We start from the raw sequence: 21,755 nt of genomic DNA on the forward strand, positions 1-21,755 counted from the left end.
AGGAAAATCTGTTTTAAAATAGAGGCACAAAGTCCTTGAAATAGTTTTGTCACTCCCTCAAAACAGATGTATATTTGAAATCTGTTCATAATATGTGAGGGATTCCCTCGTGGCTCAGATAGTAAAGAATCTGCCTGCAGTGCAGGAGACCCAAGTCTAATCCCTGTGTTGGGAACATCCCCCGGAAAGGAAATGGCTACCCACTCCAGTATTCTTGCCTGGAGAATTCCATGGGCAGAGGAGCCTAGTGGGCTACAGTCCACGTGGTCGCAAAAAGTTGGACACGACTGAGCAACTAACACTTTCACTTTTCTATAATACGTGGAATAGAGAATCATAGTAATAAAGCTCCTTTTTGTAAATAACTAGGTATGACAGTGACATACTCATGGGGAGCCAAATAAACATGTTACATGTACAACCTATCATTGCCTCACATAATACCCCTCATTTAAAAGACTGGATTCCCTTCACCGATTTATTTTAGATACAGCAAACTACTACCATTTAAAAGAAAACAAAACTGATGCTCAGTGCCCTTCTGTAGATGTGCCAGAATATACATGTTTGCACTGTAACCAGGTCACTACAGGCAACAACATATAACTACAGACAAAAATAGACTATCCATAAGAAATAAGTTCTATTTAAGGCTTCATGTTTACAACATTTAATGGCTGAAAACGAAATAACAATAACAAAGGAAAATGTATTTAAATAAATACTTACATGCGACCAGACAAGGTTTACCCAGCAAATCCTCAGCAATATTAACTATAAAGACAATATTATACACCAGTCTCATATTTAAGAGGATTCTGTCTTCAGGCTTCAGACAGCTTACTGTAGGTTGATTATACTTAGGCTGCTTCTTAACAGATGGAAAGTTCATAGCTTTGCACACGATGACATCTTGTCAGGCTATAAGCAATCTTAAAACATAATCTGCATTTATCGCTTCTACTTTTTGCTCCTGCCAGCATAAGAAAGCCTGCTTTTTCAAATGCACAGATGTGTTCAATGTGCACTTTCCAACTTATGTATAGGAAAATGCTTGCTCTCTAATGTGTATCTAAGGAAAGCTCAGGATTTTCTTACTAAAATCTACAGGGCAATGACATTTTCTAAGTCATGCAAATCTACTTGAAAGCTCTTAAACTCCATCTTAATTATTATAATTAATTTTAAGTGGATTTTATTCTGAATAATTCAAAGCATATCTTTAAGCAAATTCATAATGAACAGAGCTTAGCCTTGCCAACATGGAGACTTAATAAAAAAAAAAGAAACCATTCAAAGCCTCTGGCCAGAAATAAAATTGTAAATGATTTTGGGCTTTCTAAAAATGTATTCAAAATTTCTTACAAAACCGTAAGTGTTCCTTCCTTAAAAATATGTTCCCTAAGAAGAATACCAAACTAGAAAACAGACCACATTTTAAAAATGATTCTTCAGTTTGAAACACTTTCCTACAGATTCAAGGAGTTCATAAAATTATGACATGGAATCCCAAAACAGAATGCTAGGAACCCAGAATAAAACGTACACAGTGTAAGAGACTAGCACCTAATTAAAGAACAATACGCTCACAATAATGTAAGAGAGCACAGCTACACAAAAATGTTTAAAAATAAACATGGAATATAATTTAAAAATCAAAATGAAAAGTGGGTGCATGTTCATAAAAGGACATAAAAATTTTGTGAATAATGTAACTACTACATAGGTATTGTATAAATCTTCAGATTTTGGTTACCTTTTTGGGGAGGTTTAAGGTATTGTTTTTTCATCTTAAATTCTTCACAAAGAAATTTGCCTTCTTCTGAAGTAGTAAATCAAATAGCACTTCACGTTTTTTCTTTCATGGAAATAGTTGCTGGCATAGGAAACTACCAGAAGTTTTAATCAACTAATTTAATCTTTCAAGCTTTAATATAGATGTTAAATGTAAACCTTTTCTTTCTACAGAAATCAATTATTGGTAATACATTGTTATTTTCCCTTAGCAAATCAAAACATTCAATCCCACATTATAATACTAAAGAAAACATGATATAATTGAAAAATTTATTTATACCCTAGTTTAGGACGATCAATTGACCTCTATTTCCACTTGAAAAAAAAGCATGAGGAAAGGAGCTTTCTACTAGTTTACTCTCCAAAAAAGGAGGGAAGGTGGCTCTAGAGACCAACTCAGAAAGTACAGTTGTCCATCATTGGCTAGAATGTAACTCAGGAACTGTTGCTTCTTCTAATTCCTGTAGTTTGTCACATTTATTGCTTTCTTTGCTCCCTTGATATGTACGAAGCTGCTCCAGAAAGCCAGCATTGGGACATATGGAAGGCCTTGCATTTTTCACCAAAGAAAAAGCACTGGTAAATGAGATTTCTTCAGAATTCATTAGGAAGCCTATTATAATTGCAGCAGCCCTGGAAACTCCTGCATTACAATGAACAAGAACCACTCCATCCTATAATAAAACCAAACAAAAATCTTCATTATTTATTTAAGAAAAGTTGTACTGAAATCTTATACTATTTAAAAACTATAAAATAAAAATATTCACTTTATCAATTTATTTGACTCAATTTATTCAATCATCAGAAACCAGTGCACTGTAGGGAATGAATGGGGAAAAAAATCAATCAATTAATCAACACCTTCTTTTCCCACCTCCCAGGTTTGAAATGCTTTGATGATATATTTGGAATTCTGAAATTATCTTTTATTACCCTGAAGTAATCTAGTAAAGTACCCATAAAAGTCTAGTAATTTAGTAGCCACATAAATAAGAGAAAAATCAGAGAAAATATATGTGGAAATATAAATAAAACCACAATCATAAACTACACAGAAAGCTCATGTACATATTAGGTACATATACTGTTCCAATAAAGAAATTAGTATCACTGGCTTAGAAATCTATCTATAAAATGATCAGTAAGGAAAAAATGTTCTTCCTTTGGATCTATTTTATTCTGTTATTTTATATAGTTAAACTTATGAGGCAGTAAAATGTTGACTCAAATAGCTCATGACAACATGAAGTGGAAAAGGTAATTTAGACACCAGCATGAGGTCAATAAATGCAAAACGTTTCAGGTAACTTGCAAATGATACTTTACAAGTGAAAAGGGACACAGTGCAAGACCGATGCTGATGGGGGTAATATTGCATTAATAATGAATGTGATATATCTGATGGATCAGCACTGATAGAGGTTGGCTTATCTCAGGCCTTTTAAAAGTTAATGATCTTAATGAAACGTAGTGAATGGTGAGCACACCCTGCAGAACCAGGCATTTTAGTTACTTCATTTCTTGATTTTTCTTTTCGTACAACACAGACAACATGGGAACAGGGAAGGGGAGAAGAAATCTGACAACTCTCTGCCCAAAGCATACATCAACAATGCTATGTTCATGGCTTATTAGATTATTTTACAAGGTAGTTCTTAGATGCATAAATCCGTTGCAAAATTCCTTTCCAAGTCTATTATAACAAGTGTAGCAAATGTATCTCACTTCAAGAAAGAAAGAAAAATGATTCATAAGATTAGTTAATATTTTAAAAATTCTTTTATCAAAAATACAATTTTAATTGTTTATATTTATATATTTCAGAGTCATTTCCAGATATTGTTTCTTCACAAGAAAAGCAAAACAAAAATACTCACTATGCATATATAGAACTTTTTTCACTTTGTACAATGGCTCTTCTTAATAAGACTTAAGACATTTTAAAATCATATTACAGTAACCAATGGACACTGCTAATGAACTTCTTTTTTAAAAATAGTATTTATTTATTTATTTGGTTGCATCATGTCTTATTTGCAGCTGGCAGTATCTTTAATCATTTCTTGTGGCATGTGGGCTCCAGTTCCCTGACCAGGGATCAAACCAGGGACCCCTGCAGTGGGAGCTTGGAGTCTTAGCCACTGGATCACCAGGGAAGTCCCACTATTAATGAACTTCTTTTAACGCAAAACAAATTAGATTTTCCAAAGAAACTTGGGCTCATAACATTAATAAGAGATACCCTCCAGAATAATTTTTAGTGTTTCCTGACGTTGTATCAGTTATCACTATTTTATGATCTATACATATGCTTTTGAAAATGAAACTAGCTTTAGTCTTACAGTGTAATCAGTTTTAGCTATTATTTAATAATGTTAGTATTTTCTTCTCTCTTACATTCTTTATGTAACAGATACTTTTCTGTTAGTTTCTACAGCCTTTGAATTTATTTATTTACCTCTTATTCCTTGAGTATCATACTGCCCTTGAAAGGATTTCCAAAGAAACTACTAGTTTCATATCCCCTTTCCAGAATTCAAAGTAATGACAATTAAATAATTTATAAAGCAATTTTTCTTTTGCATTTGCTGTTGTCCTGTGCTTAAAAGGGTTTTTCCTCTCGTTGGTCCAGCTAACCATGGCTTCTAAGAAGCCTGTCTCTCTGCATGAGAGGAGGGCAGGAAGAATATCCAAGACATCTTTTTATGCCTAGTACTTAGTGCAATTTTTGGCACATAGTAGGTATTCCATAAATGTCTGCTAAGCAAAAAAAGTTTGTTATGCATTTTGAGAAAACATTTTCTTAAAAAATCATATCACTATTTTGCAATGGGCAAATAAGAATTATAGTATTTCCATTTTATGTAGCTTGCTTTGTTCTCATGTTGTTATTAATAGCTTTTCAATTAGATTGCCAGCTCCTTAAAGGCAGCAATATACATCGCTTCTATCTTCTCAGAATAAGGAACTCATATATTTTGACAGATCAAGTTCAGATCTTTTTTAAAAAATGAGTCTTTTGATATATAGAAAAATACATTAAAATACTACAAGTCGTTATATGTATTGGTGAAAATGGGTGATCTTAATTTTTACTTATCTATATTTTTCCAATGTTATAAACTACTTACATGTTTTAAAAATCACATCTTATAAATAATGAAGTAAATGTGGAATATCAAATACACAGTTCGTACTAACAAACAAAATCTTCTGCACATAAAAAAGGGGATCAAGTAAATACTCAAGTAAAAGAACTCTTGAACCTATGGAGGTTATCTTACTACTACCATGTCATGTGTATTTCTGTCCCTTTGGGCATAAGCCTGGCAGATAACACATTAGGTGGAGATACAGGAAGGACAGAGAAACCAAACAAACAGGGTTTTATAACTACAGGGAAAAATGAGGACAGACATGGGGAAATGGAAGACATCCTATTTGGCAGCTTTTGTGAAAAGATGAAAACAACAAACGAGGGCCTAGAAAGGGAGTTCTGAAATAGGCAATTCACAGAGTAATCGCATTTAATAATGCCTGAATATACAACAGGCAAAATCATGAAGAGATTTCTTCTAGGAAAAAAAAATAGAATGAAGAAAATTCAAGAATTCTTTTGCTAAAGTTAAACGTGCATTATCTAAACAATAAAGAGCTTCCAGGGTAAGAAAATTTACGGCTGAGGCTAAGGTTCCAGTAAAACACATAAGGCTTGAGAAATCAGAACATATTACAGAATTCAGATATATCTTACAGCAGAAACACTTCAGGCATCTCCTCAGATTCCCTTGATGCCATCATCTCATGGACCCTCAGCTGTTCCACCTCAGCTGCCACCTCTGTGGCTGACTATTTCCCGTAGGCCTACTGAGTTCTGCTTGCCTAAGAATAACTGGCTCTTCCCCCATGCCAGTCTCTGCATAGACCGGTACACCCTGAGTTCTGGATTCGCTTGCTGCTTCTGAACTTGGATGGCAAGTCACACCACAGGGCTTCAAGGTGGCTGCTGAAAAAGCTGGGTGCTGTAACCTGGAATTGTGGGGGTATTTACCTCTCCATGCGTAAACTCTGACCAATGGGAAACAGGAGCTGACAGAGAGCCAGGCAGGTAAATTCTCTCTCTTAATTCTCTCTTTCCCAAAATCTGTATTGAGGTGCAGTGTCTTTGGATTCCCTGCCTGGGGACATCTTGGGTACCACCTTGCCAAGGAACCAGCTATTTTGCTATCAGCTCATTGTGAAGCCGTGCTCAGCAGGGTAAAAACATCATCTTACATTGCTTCTCATCCTTTTCTGAATCACTTCCCTTTCTTCTCACTCTCACTGCCTAGGGACTGCACCTCTCAAATGAAGCATCAGCTCTAAATCCTTGCCTCAGGTTCTGTTTTGTGAGAAACCCAAACTAAGGACCACTTTAATTAACTATTATCCCTTTCCCTTTTTACTTGAAACATGTATATGTTTAATGTCTAATATGACATGTCTAATATGTCTAATATGAATATAAGTATGAATAACGTTTACATTTTTCCATTACCATCTAAGGCATATTATACATCTCCTTAGAAAAGCAGCTAATACAGAAACATTATCACTTTTATTCCTAACACTATTAGCTGGTACACTGGCATATGACAATCTAGGATCTATATAATTTTTCACAAGCTAAAAGAGTGGCCAATATCAGGCTTTGAATTAGAAAACCTCTTCCTTTTTTTTTTATCCAAATATCTACTATTAAATAAGGTTGAATAGTTCAATATTTTTCCAGCAATCTAGAGGAAGGTATCTAGAACAGTGTTGGGCACATAAGGCACTCAATAAATATTACTAAATGAAAGGAAGAAACAGAGAAAGGCAAGGAGATAAGGTAGAAGGAAAATCATTAGAATTTAATTAAGCTATAATGTTAACTATTGTTTATTGCCAAGTGCTCCATGACAGTTAACTTTTCTCTATAAGAGCTTCTACATTCCCATCTATTTATCTCACATAAATTTTATAAGAATTATATATTGACTAAAAATGATACAATGTCAAGGCATAATAATTGGTAAAGCCAACCTAGAAGCCCTGCCTGTCAGAGTGTTCCCTTGGATCTAGTACCAAGATTAAAGTATTGTATTTTCTGTGGGTCTTCTCAAGTCAGAGAACCAATGGACAGCTATTGATCAGCATTTTCAAACAATCTTGGTGATATTCATCTTCATAAACACACTAAGGACCAGAGCAGCCTCTGTTCCATAGTTCACCTGATTACCTTGCAAAGTGGTCAGAGGGCAGATAGTGAGAGACGATCAAAAGGAACCTTAGCATCGGGCTGGCCAAAAAGGTCATTCGGATTCTTCTGTAAGATGTTACAGAAAAACCCAAACAAACTTTTTGGCCAACCCAGTTGAGCAGAAAATTTTAAATCCTAACATTTCTTAGGAAGGCATAGGAAGATGAGAAATCAAAGTTAAAAAATAGGGGCTTCCCTGGTGGTCCAGTAGTTAAGAATCTGCCTTCCAGTGAAGGGGATGTGGGTTCGATCCCCGGCTACAACAAAGATCCCACGTGCTGTGGGGCCACGAAGCCCAGGTGCCACAACTACTGAGCCTGTGCTCCTCAACTAGAGAGTCTGAGTGCCACAAAACACAGAGCATATGCGCTCTGGAGTCTGCACACAACTACAGAGCCAAGCACTCTGGAGCCCAAGTGCCACAGCTAGAGGGAAGCCCACAGGCTGCAAGAAAGAACCCTATGCCACAGTCATGACCCAATGCAGTCAAAACAGTAATAGTAAATAAATGCAAGAAAATAAAAATAAGTACATCATTGGAAGAAGAGCAACTGGAGGACTGAATAATTAAAGGAATTAATGAAATATTGTTGAAAGGGAAATTTCATAATAGTTCTTACATATTCATTACAGAAAGAAGTGGATAATGGACCAATATTTTAAAATTTCTGTTCTTGAGGAACTGTGAATCAGTACCAAACTTACCTTCATTTTTGCTTCTTCAATAAATTCAAAACATTCTGGAAAATAAGACAGGATATTGGTCTCAGGCAGATCCAATATAGAAATATTCTTATATATAAAGTCATTGAGGAAAGCATTTTCAACTCCATATGCAACATTGAGAATATGAGTCACCTTAAAAGAGAAAAAAAAGATAATTTAAAAAATTTCACATGAATTAGGTTAATTAAACCTCAAAAATTATGTTTAAATAAAATTAAACCTAATTAGGTTACTTAGGTTAATTAATTAGGTTAATTAAATTGAGATGTTGAGATCTGTAACAACACATAAGTTAAGCATGACTCACTTGGGCTTCCCAGGTGGCTCAGTGGTAAAGAATCTGCCTGCAATGAAGGAAATGCCAGAGACGTAGGTTCGATCCCTGGGTCAAGAAGATCCCCTGGAGGAGGAAATGGCAACCCACTCCAGTATTCCTGCCTGGAAAATTCCATGGACAGAGGAGTCTGCTGGGCGACAGTCCAAGGACTCACACAAAAGTCAGACACGACTGAACACATGAACACTTGAATAACACGTCCTTCAGGGAGCCTTCTCTGCCTGCCTCCTCCCTTACCAGAAGTGCTATTTCTACACACTCATATTTGCTGTTACCGTTGTTCAGTCGCCATGTCATGTCTGACTCTTGTGACCCCTATGGACTGTAGCCCACCAGGCTCCTCTGTTCATGGGATGTCCCAGACAAGAAGACTGGAGTGGGTTGCCATTTCCTTCTCTAGGGGATCTTCCCAACCCAGGGATCAAACCCACATCTGCTTGGCAGGCAGGTTCTTTAACACTGAGCCTCCAGGGAAGCCCGTATACTCCTACAGTACCCTCTATGCGCCTTACAATAGCCCTTATCACCGAGAGTTCGTCTCCCACATTGTACTGGAAACTCCACCAGGGTAGGGACCATATTTAGCCTACTCACTTTTATAAGTAAGCATTGTGAGTGAACAGGAAACTTCACACAGAAACTACTTAAAATATCCATTGAATAAATCAATTAATGTCCATAAAAAAATTAAAGTAAGGGACTTGCATTAGTAGCAGTAACTTCCCTCTCAATAATTATTTCCCTACTTTTTTTTTGTATTCTTTGTAAGTACAGTTGTTCTCAAGTGTGGCTACACACTAGAACTATCCAGTGAGCTTTTTAAAAGTTCAATAGGCACACCCTGAGTTCTGGATTCTCTTGCTGCTTCTGGACTTGGACGGCAAGTCACACCACAGGGCGCTGGGTTTGGTTTCAAGGTGATTGCTCACTCAGTGAGGTTTTAAAAAGCACCAATGCCACAGGGTCTCAAACCCAGAAATTCTGATGAATTAGTCTGGTTGAAAGGTGGGATGGTCGTGAAAGATTTGCTTTCAAATGGCACATGTGAGCAACCTCCTCCTCCATCTACGCATTCAAGCTCCTTTCCTGGAGTCCACCAAGCAAATGGAAGAAGCCATGTGGGAAGTTTGTTAATAGAATCCAAAGGCTAAATGGATCAGATTCTGCCTTTCCTGCCCCCATTATCCTCACAGGTGTGGCTCTGACAGTGCCTTGCTCCTTCCCCCAACACAGCGAATTGGATTCTGGTGGATACCTGACTTAAGCCAGACTGATTTAAGAAATTCAGAAAAAGGTGTACGAGACAGAATAATCCATAAACTCAAGAGCTTTAAGACAGCCATTTTGTGTTAAGTGTTCTGAGAAGCTGACAGATCCCTGCTTCCAAATGAGAAGAGCAGATGTGCAGAGAGGGGCCGTGTGCCAGCGGGTGGCCTTCTATTCTCTGGCACAGCCACTCTCCTCCCAGGTTCCAAAGAGCTCTCCCCGCCCTCGTCCCCCCACCCTCGTCCCCCCACCCTAAGATCATCAAATGCATTCTCCTTCCTTGCTCAGGTTTCTGTGGTCCACAGCCCAGAGTATTGATTAAGATATTCAGGCAACTAGACCTCATGAAGAGAGGGCCATAAGCTATTTACAAACCTAACTGCCTCGTGGAGGAAAACAACAGAAAAAAACCTCTAATCTGCTCAAGAGGAGAGATGGGAGAATTCTAGACAGAAGGGAAGAACATTTTTAGAAGATACTGTCTGAAACATCCTTCTGCTTTCCCTGGTGAAGGCCTCTCAGGCTATGTCAAGTTACCCTCCCACTCCAAGAGTACCTCTGGCCAGGGCTGTATGACTCTGCCTTTAATTACGTAATAGATTTTCCAACGTTGTATGATACTGATGTGTTTGCCCTGTCTTTAGAACTATATTCTACATCCCCCAAAGATCAAAAATGAGGCCTGACCACTTACAGAATATATCTGTATCTATACAGCTTTCCTATCTATCACAGGATTATGAAGATGACAAAATGAGAATCTTGGGGAAACATGCTGAAAGGTAAAACTGCTTTACAAATATTGTGGGCTATTAAACTATCCAATGTCTAGGTAGTTTAGCTGCTTGGAAATGCAATTCATATGTGTATTGATTCAATGATCCTGCTTGAAAAGAACTGTACCAAGTCACAGGTCATGGTGGTGGTGCTGGAAGTCCACCAGTCATGTCCCAGTCTTTGCAACCCCATGGACTGTAGCCTGCCAGACTCCACTGTCCATAGACTTCTACAGGCAAGAATACTAGAGTGGGTTGCCATGCCCTCCACCACAGGATCTTCCAACCCAGGGATCAAACCCAGGTCTCCTGCACTGCAGCAGATTCTTTGCCATCTGAGCCACGAGGGAAGCCCAAGATGTGGTGGTGGGGACCTAACCTAAAACCTTTCCAGTAATCAAGCATACTTCCAAAATGAAGTTTCAGAAGTCCTTTAAATGGTTGACCTTGGGATGCCCTTTAAAATAGAGATAATAAGTACAGCCCCTTCACTGCGTACTTAGTATGTGATAAGCACTCAGGTTAACTCACTTAAACCTCACATCTAGGCAATATCAAAATTTTATTTTTTGAAGTCATTCAAAAATCAAAACCTTATTTAAAAAATTAAGAGGTCTTGCTCTTCAACCTGTCCTCCACTCCATTATCGCCCACCTATATGGTAACTACTTTTATCCATTTCTTATACATTCTTTTAGGGTATTTTTAAAAGATATTTATATCTTATAAGACAGATATTTATATCAAATATTTTATTTACTCTCTTTCTTACACAAGGGCAACACTGTGGGGATTTTTGACCCCGTTTAAAAATGTCCTTCAGATCCTTTCATATCAGTATTTAAAGACTGTTGTGTGTGTTTTTTAAAAGCTATATAGCATTCTGTCGTTGTTCATTTAACCAATTCCCTACTAATGGAAATGTGGGTTGCTTTCAATAATTTGCTATTATAAACAGTGCTGCAGTAAATAACTTGGAACACTCCTGATGCATTTCTTCTTACCTTGAGTCTTTTCAAAGTATCCAGATCATGAGCAGCATCTTGTGACCCTATAAGAAATAAATCACATCACCTTGAACATAAAAACAATTATCCTGACTTTTAATCTGAAGTTTGTAACAATTGTGTTGGTTATTATTTTAAGAAATACACCTTGGGAGGACCTGAGTCCAACTCTTTGAAAGATAATTCAGGAATATTCATCAAAAAATATTCATCCTGTAAATACTTTTGGACTCTGAAATCCCACTTCAAGGAATTGTTCCTAGAAAAATTGGGCATTGGGTTTGGGTGGATTTTTGTTTGTTTTGTTTTTGTGGGGTTTATTTTGTATTACCAACAATATTGTGAAGAACATCCTAATAGCTAATCTTTGCAATATCCAGAACTTTTAGGAAAAATTCCTAGAAGTGGGATTTCAGAGTCCAAAAGTATTTACAGGATGAATATTTTTGATGAATATCCCATGAAAATATATACGGCCCTTTGAAATGAGAAATGTAGAAGAATATTTATTGCATGGAAATATATTTTCAATATATTAGGTGATAAAAGCAGGTTACAAAACATCAATCATTTCTGTAAAAATAAAAACGATGTATATGCTTAAAAATGGGCAAGAAGTATATAGAACAAAATGTTACAGTAAGATTATAGGTGACTTTTTTCTTCATGCTCACGTGTACTTTTTACAGTATCTATTTCTTTTGTAACTGAAGAAAAGAATATTAAAAAAGACATCCACAAAATGCTTTAGTGCCAGCTCGTCCGGGAACACTCAGTAGCTTAGAGCAAACACTGCTGGTCTACAGAGTTCCACCCACGCTCCATGCACAGCTAGGGCTGTACCCTTTTCCAGTTGCTCCCTGTGAAAGTTGGCTTTCCAGATCTCCTACATTTGAAAAATGACTCTAGTTAATAAGCAAGTTTATACAGGAGAATAACTAGTTAAAATAAAATGAGTTACACAACTGAAAAAATAGGGCATTTATTATTTAAAGTTTTCAAGTATTTTACTTTCCTGAATTAGGTTCCATTTCTATAGAAAACATTTTTTTCACTTTAACTGTCTGGGAAATCTGCCAGCTTCCACCATGTGATTTTAGGTAGCTGGAAGGTCAGCAATATGCTGGTTGGCCAATATTCTCTTGGTAATACAAAGCTCACAGGCTGCTTACTGAATCTATATTCAACTTTATTCTACTGAAAACTTAGCCTATCAAAATATTAACATTTGTTAATGGTAGATATATAATTGCTATAGTCTGTAATTTTTTACACATTTGAAGTACCTCATAATTTAAAAATAATTTCTCAGTTTTCTGTAGGAAGTCCTATTCATCTCCAGGAGGAAAAATGGATTCAAGTAAGTTAACTGAAATTTGGTGGTTTTATATGCATGTCATCTTTTAAATAATAATTCCACTCTATTTCTTACAATAGAAAAAAGACAAGAAAAGAAAGAAACATGCATGAATGAAACTCTTTTCTTTTCTAGCCTCAACTGTCATTATTGTATTTCTTGAAGCTGGATATTTTCATTATTTCCATTAAATACATATACACCCCACACAGAATGAGTTAGTCATTTTCCAGAGTTGGTTGTTACATTTTGAAAATGATTTCCAGACAATGAATATATTGATTCAAATTTAGTGTTCTTGAGACCAAAGCAACTGACTCTTCAAACACAAGAAGAGTGTTAAGAGTGTGGCAGGATAATTTTAGTCAGTACAAATGGACTTTGGGTAATTGTCCTGTGTGTTTCATCTAATACTTGGCAGTATTCAGTTCATGTTACTTCTCTCTAAATTCTAGATATAAACATTAGCTTTTCTCCAAATTAAATGGTTGCTTTGTATTGCAGTCTTTCATTAAGCTTTTGTTGGAAAAACACTTATTATTAAAAGAAATACTCTAAATCATTGTAACAATGTGTTATTTAAACCTTTGTTTTGAAAAAGTAGAATGTATCCTTTTATAAACTACCTTAATTAACATTTTAAAACAAATATCAATTTTAAGAATTTTATGATTTTAACAGTGGCAACATGAATCTATGATTGTGTTAAATTTAATAGAACTGAATAGCAAATCAATTTTAACTGTATGGTAATTTTAAATAACAGAAAAGAAGTTGATGAATAGGACTACAACTAAAGAAATAAGTTTAATAATAATGTACAGTCATATTTTACATTGACACAACCCAATAATATTCGTGACCCTGGCCAAAAATTATTATGGAAATATTACAGATGAAGTAACTGATTTAGAAAGCACATTACATGCTATTGGAGCTGGGACTTCTAATAAGTTCAGTGTTCTGCAATCACATGTATCATAAAAAATAGGCTATGTAAGATCTCTAGAATTGTTTCTGTTTTTAATGAAAATACAAAATATTGCATAAATTCTGATGCAGCATGTCTTAATTTACAAATCTCTATTTTCATCATCACAGAAATAGACCAAAAAAATTATTACTGAAACAAACCAAAAAGATATTATTACATTACTGAAAAGGGAAATAAGTAATATTCTAAAGAGAAATGTTTTGGGGAAATTTGTAGGAGTGAATGTTCATAAATGGATAGAAATAGCATAAATTTCTATAATGATAAGGTAAAATAAAATTCATGAAAGAATTTTACAAAATAGCTTTACAAATTTAATGTATTATCTGCCTTCTAAAAATACTGAGTTTTCTAGATATCAGAAATCCTCTATAATCTTATATGTTAGTTGCTCAGTCATGTCCAACTCTTTGCAACCCCATGCACTGTAGCAAGAAAACTGGAGTGGATTGTATTTCCTTCTCCAGGGAATCTTCCCAAACCAGGGATCGAACCAGGTCTCTCACAGGGAAGGTAGATTCTTAACCATCTGAGCGACCAGGGAAACCCTTATAACCTTATAAAGGATTCCCAAATTTTCACCTAGAATTGAAGCAAAGATCTCAAAATGTCATCTTTTGGGACTTTGTAACAAGATGGACATAGTAAGAAGTAAGTGTACCTTTTAAAACTACCCAAGAGAAATGGAATTTTCCACTTTTACAAATCAAGTTGGATTTAAGAAAAGTCCTAGTGAGATTTGTTATAAAAATATAATTTGCAAAACCAAGGACAAAAATACTAACTATGATCTTTTATCAACCTGTTAGGTATTTCAAGGGCCTATGTAAGATTTTTGAAATGCAGGAGCTTGGGTGAATTTATGAGCAAACTGAAAAGGACAGATCATATTTGTACAGCTTTCCACCTTCTTTATCCATCATCCAAAACAATATTTAATTTCATGTAGTGCCAGGTGGGAGCTGTGCTGCTTTGTAGAGATAGGGAAGTTTTTTGAAGCAACCTAGAAACAACCCCTGTATCATTCACCTGGAAAAACTTTAAATGTAACCATCCATAGGTCCCTCAGTAATAAGTTATTTGTAACCATCTCCCTCTCTTGTAACCATCTCCTTCTCCCAAGAAAGGAGGTTGTACCTGATGAAAATATCTCATGTCCTGATCCAAAGAGGAGACCATGTAAGGACTAGTTTCAGAAGTCCCTCCCACCACTCATTCAAGATCCTGGTAAGGTTCCAATGAACTTAGAATACTACCTTGTTAGCCCACTTTGGATAAGTCTAGATTTAAAAAATAAGCAAAGTTCATGAAGACTCTGAAAGAGTGAATGATATTTTTAAATTCTACCATAATTATTTTAAACCATTATTACTACAATAGAAGCCAAATAACCAAAAAAATGTGCCTGGATGTATTTCCTTTCCTAGAAACAGTGTGCAAATCCTGGGTGAAATTTTCAGACTAAATGACCCACTAAATTTTTCACTTCGCTGCAGAAACTAACTGGACATATTTATTTGGTAAATTTAAAGCTAGGTCGAAGGCAATGGCACCCCACTCCAGTACTCTTGCCTGGAAAATCCCATGGATGGAGGAGCCTGGTGGGCTACAGTCCATGGGGTCGCTGACGGTCAGACACGACTGAGCGACTTCACTTTCATGCATTGGAGAAGGAAATGGCAACCCAGTCCAGTGTTCTTGCCTGGAGAATCCCAGGAACGGGGGAGCCTGGTGGGCTGCCGTCTATGGGGTCGCACAGAGTTGGACACGACTGACGCGACCTAGCAGCAGCAGCAGCATGTAACAATGCACACAATACATACTACAATAAATAACTCAAATGTATACTGCAACTGATATGTTTCAAAAAACTTTTGCAACAACTTTAGGACAACCCTATAAGATAAGCAGATATCCTTACTTCAGCTTTACAGATGGTTTCTTGGAGGACTGCTGCTGCTGCTGCTGCTGCTGTTAAGTCACTTTGGTCGTGTCTGACTCTGCGCGACCCCATAGAAAGCAGCCCACCAGGCTCCGCCCTTCCTGGGATTCTCGGGGCAAGAACGCTGGAGTGGGCAAGTTGCCATTGAGTTCTCCAATGCGTGAAAGTGAAAAGTAAAAGTGAAGTCGCTCAGTCGTGTCCGACTCTTCGGGACCCCATGGACTTCAGCCTACCAGGCTCCTCCGTCCATGGGATTTTCCAGGCAAGAGTACTGGAGTGGGGTGCCATTGTCTTCTCCGTTCTTGGAGGACTAGAGAGAATTAATAACTTGCACTAGCTCATCTACTACAAGTAGAGTAGGAAGAGTGAGGCTGAAAGCCTGGACTCTCTGAGGCAGTATACGTTAATGATGGAGAGCAGGAGTGTTACCAGACTTGAGCTGTGCAAGTTATTTAACGAATTGTTAAGTTCAATTCCAATCTGAAAAATGGAGCTGATGATCTCTGTTTCACAGAGCTTTTAAAAGGAGTGTGCACATCACACAGCATCTCACTGGCTATTTCTGACTCCCAATTCAGTGTTCTTTTTACACAAGAGAGGCTTGGCTATATAAATATTGAAAAATCATTGATTTTTCCAAGTCTTAATTTCTTTATTCATAAATGAAAAATTATTCAAACCTACTTAAAACACTGTTGACTATTTTTTAAGAACACTGCATCATATTTGTGGCAAGTTTGCACATTCATATCTGTGCTTCATTTGCTATTTGTAAATTATGCATTGTGCAGGGAATCTCTATTTCTCAGAATACAAGAAACCATAAACCATCAGACTCCTAGCTATAAAGTAACAATCCACCTTCTTAACAGTCCAAAAACAGACACCAAGAATAGATGTGGCCACAGGAGGCATGCACTCCATATAGCTGCAACCCCAGGGCAGGCAAACAAGCACTTGTCTCTTCAAGCATTAACTTTTCTACAACTTTAACCCTCATCACTTGTAGTCTTGCCTAATAAAAGCATTAGTTTTACTTGGATAATCTTTTACGGCTATATCCTTTCATAATCCAATAAAGTACACCATCAATGTGTTGTCCTCCAGACAAGTTAGAAAAACAGGAAAGACGCTTTTCTAAAATTCAAATACCAGGTGCTATGTGCTACTAGAATCCATGCCTCTTAGGTTCATAGTGTGGCAGAAACAGTCCCAGGCAGCTAGGGGAAGTTCCCAATCCAGAAAAGGAAACATTTCAATTTTCTGGCACTTTTGGCTGATAGAACAGACTACTATATACTAGGAAGAAAAATGAGAAGTAATATGGTTAAAAGAACTCAACGATTTAGCGGCAAATCAAATATACTCACCCAGGAGCAACCATGGCTTAATAACACCAACTTTCAAGTCCAAGCTAAGGTCCTGCACATAGCCACAACCTCCCCCGCCGCTTGGCTCTACTTCTTCCACAACATGAATTCTGGCATCTTTCCATGTTTCTATAATTTTCTTTCCAGTCAGCGTTGTCACCCTGGTGCACTGCTTCCTGAGATTATTCCGGGAGAATGCCTTAATTTCCTGGTTAAGGGAGTGCATTACCTGAGCAGTGGCTAGGAACAAATACAAGCAAATCCAACTAGCACAGTGATGGACCGAACTTAAAGTCCCTTAGTGTTCAGGTAACAAAAACAACCTCATGGGCACACGGCCCGGCAGGTAACACCAGCTGACACTCGCCTGGAGACAAGAAAGCCTGGCTCCGTTTTTCCCAGCGCCGCAATGTAAGGAGAAGTTTGATTGGCCATTGAGAAAGGCACGCCGATTGGATGCTGTTTCTCCTTCCTGTTTAGCGGAAAACAATGCTATCCCTGCAGCTGCTGCTGCTGCTAAATCGCTTCAGTAGTGTCCGACTCCGTGCGACCCCATAGATGACAGCCCACCAGGCTCCCCCGTCCCTGGGATTCTCCAGGCAAGAACACGGGACTGGGTTGTCATTTCCTTCTCCAATGCATGAAAGTGAAAAGCGAAAGTGAAGTCGCTCAGTCGTGTCCGACTCTTAGCGACCCCATGGACTTCAGCCTACCAGGCTCCTCGGTCCATGGGATTTTCCAGGCAAGAGTACTGGAGTGGGCTGCCATTGCCTTCTCCGCCGGGGGGCTACAGAAGACGTTAAAAATTAGTCTTTGCTTTCTGTGTTCACACCTTTTCTTTCTGCTGTTACTGCCAAGAGGAACATTTACTCGATTTAAAAAAAAGAAAAAAGAAAAACTGTTGGTAGACGAGTAATAATTTAAATAAAATTTGCAAATGTAATTTTTTCTTTTTAATTATTTAATTGTATATAAACAAGATAAACAAGAGCTTAATACATTTTCCCCCTGACTTCTCGCCTGCATTTTCATTATCAGTAAAACTGCTGAAGAAGCCTTCAGGCAATAAATATACACTCTTTATAAGAAGTATTGCAACAGTCTTTTCATACGTAGTTTCAGAAAGTGGTGATGCAAATATCCACGTTTACAAAACAATAATTATAGCATGATTCTTTAATTAGAATCATTATTCTAATAATATAGAATATTCTAACAATAGAATTATATATAGAATTAGAATTCTCTATATTATATATAGAGAATTAGAATATATTATATTCTGATAATACAGAATGGATTACAAAAGAATGATTCGTTTTTCTCAAGAAATCCCGATTCCTTTAAATAGAAACTTTGCTCAGCCCACCTAAAAGACAACGCAACTTTGAATGGACTTAGACATAGCGTATAAATTTATGTATAAAGTGACAAAGTTGCGCTTAAAGACCACTTATTCACAACACCAAATATTGAAATTTTTGTTGTTGTTGAGATTGATTTAAACCAAATTTCTCCCTATTAACAAGAGTGAGATATTAGCCCCAGCTAGCTACCCAGCACTCTAACATGAAAAACTCAAGAACTTTTTAGCATCATTTAAACAAGCAAAGGAGAAAAAGAAAGATATAAGCATCTGAATGCAGAGTTCCAAAGAATAGCAAGGAGAGATAAGAAAGCCTTCCTCAGCGATTAATGCAAAGAAATAGAGGAAAACAACAGAATGGGAAAGACTAGAGATCTCTCCAAGAAAATTAGAGATACCAAGGGAACATTTCATGCAAAGATGGGCACAATAAAGGACAGAAATGATATGGACCTAACAGAAGCAGAAGATATTAAGAAGAGGTGGCAAGAATACACAAAAGAACTGTACAAAAAAGATCTTCACGACCCAGATAATCACGATGGTGTGATCACTCAGCTAGAGCCAGACATCCTGGAATGTGAAGTCAAGTGGGCCTTAGAAAGCATCACTATGAACAAAGCTAGTGGAGGTGATGGAATTCCAGTTGAGTTATTTCAAATCCTGAAAGATGATGCTGTGAAAGTGCTGCACTCAATATGCCAGCAAATTTGGAAAACTCAGCAGTGGCCACAGGACTGGAAAAGGTCAGTTTTCATTCCAATCCCAAGGAAAGGCAATGCCAAAAAATGCTCAAACTACCGCACAATTGCAGTCATCTCATACGCTAGTAAAGTAATGCTCAAAATTCTCCAAGCCAGGCTTCAGCAATACATGAACCGTGAACTTCCAGATGTTCAAGCTGGTTTTAGAAAAGGCAGAGGAACCAGAGATCAAATTGCCAACATTCCTTGGATCATCAAAAAAGCAAGAGAGTTCCAGAAAAACATCTATTTCTGCTTTATTGACTATGCCAAAGCCTTTGACTGTGTGGATCACAATAAACTGTGGAAAATTCTGAAAGACATGGGAATACCAGACCACCTGACCTGCCTCTTGAGAAACCTATATGCAGGTCTGGAAGCAACAGTTAGAAGTGGACATGGAACAACAGACTGTTTCCAAATAGGAAAAGGAGTACGTCAAGGCTGTATATTGTCACCCTGCTTATTTATCTTATATGCAGAGTACATCATGAGAAATGCTGGACTGGAAGAAACACAAGCTGGAATCAAGATTGCCGGGAGAAATAGCAATAACCTCAGATATGCAGATGACACCACCCTTATGGCAGAAAATGAAGAGGAACTAAAAAGCCTGTTGATGAAAGTGAAAGAGGAGAGTGGAAAAGCTGGCTTAAAGCTCAACATTCAGAAAACAAAGATCATGGCATCTGGTCCCATCGCTTCATGGGAAATAGATGGGGAAACAGTGGAAACACTGTCAGACTTCATTTTTTTGGCCTCCAAAATCACTGCAGATGGTGATTGTAGCCATGAAATTGAAAGACGCTTACTCCTTGGAAGGAAAGTTATGACCAACCTAGATAGCATATTGAAAAGACATTACTTTGCCAACAAAGGTCTGTCTAGTCAAGGCTATGGTTTTTCCAGTGGCCATGTATGGATGTGAGAGTTGGACTGTGAAGAAAGCTGAGCACCGAAGAATTGATGCTTTTAAACTGTGGTGTTGGAGAAGACTCTTGAGAGTCCCTTGGATTGCTAGGAGATCCAACCAGTCTATTCTAAAGGAGATCAGTCCTGGGTGTTCATTGGAAAGACTGATGCTGAGGCTGAAACTCCAGTACTTTGGCCACCTCATGCAAAGAGTTGACTCATTGGAAAAGACTCTGATGCTGGGAGGGATTGGGGGCAGGAGAAGAAGGAGACGACAGAGGATGAGATGGCTGGATGGCATCACTGACTCGATGGACGTGAGTTTGGGTGAACTCGGGAGTTGGAGATGGACAGGGAGGCCTGGCGTGCCGCAGTTCATGGGGTCGCAAAGAGTCGGACACGACTGAGCGACTGAACTGAACTGAACTGAAACAAGTATGTGTTTATCAAAAACTACTCTGACCACATATTATTCCATGTATTTATCATGAAGTGTTTTAAAAAAATACCAAGTATTGAGCACACTAGATGCTAGGTCCTGTGCTTATAAGCAACTTTTAAATTCTTAATATTGTATGTCAGGTATTTTACACACCTTATCCCATTTGACTCACCCCAAATTTATTATGTAGCCATTGTATTATAATTACCCACATTTTACAGCTGAGGGAGCTCAAATGCAGAGATTGCAAATAACTTATCCTACATTTCCCAGATCATAAGTTTAGACCCACAAGTAAAATTTAGGTTTGTTTCAGTCCAATGCCTTAGGTCTTGTTTACTATGGAATACTGCACTGCCCCTCAAGTAACTGTGTTAATAAATATTTATCGAGCAGTTACAATGTGCGAGGCACTGTTGTGGTCCATGGGAATACAGCAATAAATAAAAACAAAGTCCCCTGTTTTATGGAACTCATTTCCAAATGGAGGGAGCAGATGGACAGATAATAAATAAATAAACTATAACTATGTTGGGTTATGAAATAAGAGTTAAAAAGAGAAACTAAGTGAAATAAGGTAACAGAAGGAAAGGGTGGTGTGCTATTTGCTACAGGTTGGTGAAAGAATGCTCCTCTGATAAAGTGAAATTTGAGTAGAGACTTGAATGAAGTGCAGGAGCTAGCCCTGTAGATACCTAATTGAAGAGCTCTGCAGGTAGAAGGAACAAGTACCAAGACAGGAGTGTACTGATGAGAAGTTTAAGGAATTGCCAGGTGGCAAGTGTGGCTTTAGAGAGTGAATGAAGAGAAACGTTGAAAGAGGAGAGGAGGGTAGAAAGAAATAGCGAAGACTTTGGATCTGATTCTGAATGAGACGGAGAGCCACAAGAGAGAACAGAGGAGTGGCGGAACCTGCGTTATACTACTCAAATTCCCCTTCAGTGAGTACCTGCTGTCTGGAAGTGCTACTGGCTGACTGGTAATGACGCCTTCAGGACTGCCTTGGCTACAGAGGGCTGCCTTGCCTGAGCTTGTAGCCTTCATGGAACAGAGCACAGCCAAGACTGACTGATGAGGGAACATAAAGACCTGGCTATCTTAGCCCAACTTGAGACAACTTTGAAGAGCTCTTCCGGCTGGAAAGACCGACATGTGGTTGGCCAAGACTATCACTGGGCCTGCATAACCTACTGACTTCTGCTGAAGCCTGATCCTTCCACTCCCTTCTACAAATGTTGATCCCAAAAGCACTCCTTTTAAAAGTCCTGCATGGTAAACACTGCCTCAATCTGCTTCCAGGGACCTAGTCTGTGATAAAGTGACATGCTAGCTTGTGCTGTAAAAGGATGATCTTTGTGGCGGCTATGAGGAGGAGTAGGGGCAACATGGAAGCAGGGAGATTTGTTAGGAGGCTGTTATAATGACTCAGATGGAAG

The 21,755-nt window shown here is 37.8% G+C and overlaps 1 protein-coding gene across 2 annotated transcripts; it reads right to left on the reverse strand.

Moving 5' to 3' along the window:
• Window positions 1-438: 438 nt before the first annotated feature.
• Window positions 439-17,278, reverse strand: DUSP19 (dual specificity phosphatase 19). Of its 2 annotated transcripts, none has more exons than XM_019969703.2 (4): window positions 16,857-17,277; window positions 11,191-11,237; window positions 7,787-7,939; window positions 439-2,471 (listed from the first exon to the last, which is right to left on the reverse strand). In XM_019969703.2, exons 1-4 carry the CDS (start codon window positions 17,080-17,082, stop codon window positions 2,214-2,216), a joined length of 684 nt encoding a protein of 227 aa, XP_019825262.2. In that variant the 5' UTR covers window positions 17,083-17,277; the 3' UTR covers window positions 439-2,213. The 2 variants fall into 2 exon arrangements, with proteins under 2 accessions (XP_019825262.2, XP_019825272.1); XM_019969713.2 differs by having other exon boundaries at window positions 2,336-2,471; window positions 7,787-7,821; window positions 16,857-17,278.
• Window positions 17,279-21,755: the final 4,477 nt, after the last annotated feature.

The sequence above is a fragment of the Bos indicus genome, chromosome 2 (assembly GCF_029378745.1).
Source record: "Bos indicus isolate NIAB-ARS_2022 breed Sahiwal x Tharparkar chromosome 2, NIAB-ARS_B.indTharparkar_mat_pri_1.0, whole genome shotgun sequence".
Taxonomy (NCBI): Eukaryota; Metazoa; Chordata; class Mammalia; order Artiodactyla; family Bovidae; genus Bos; species Bos indicus.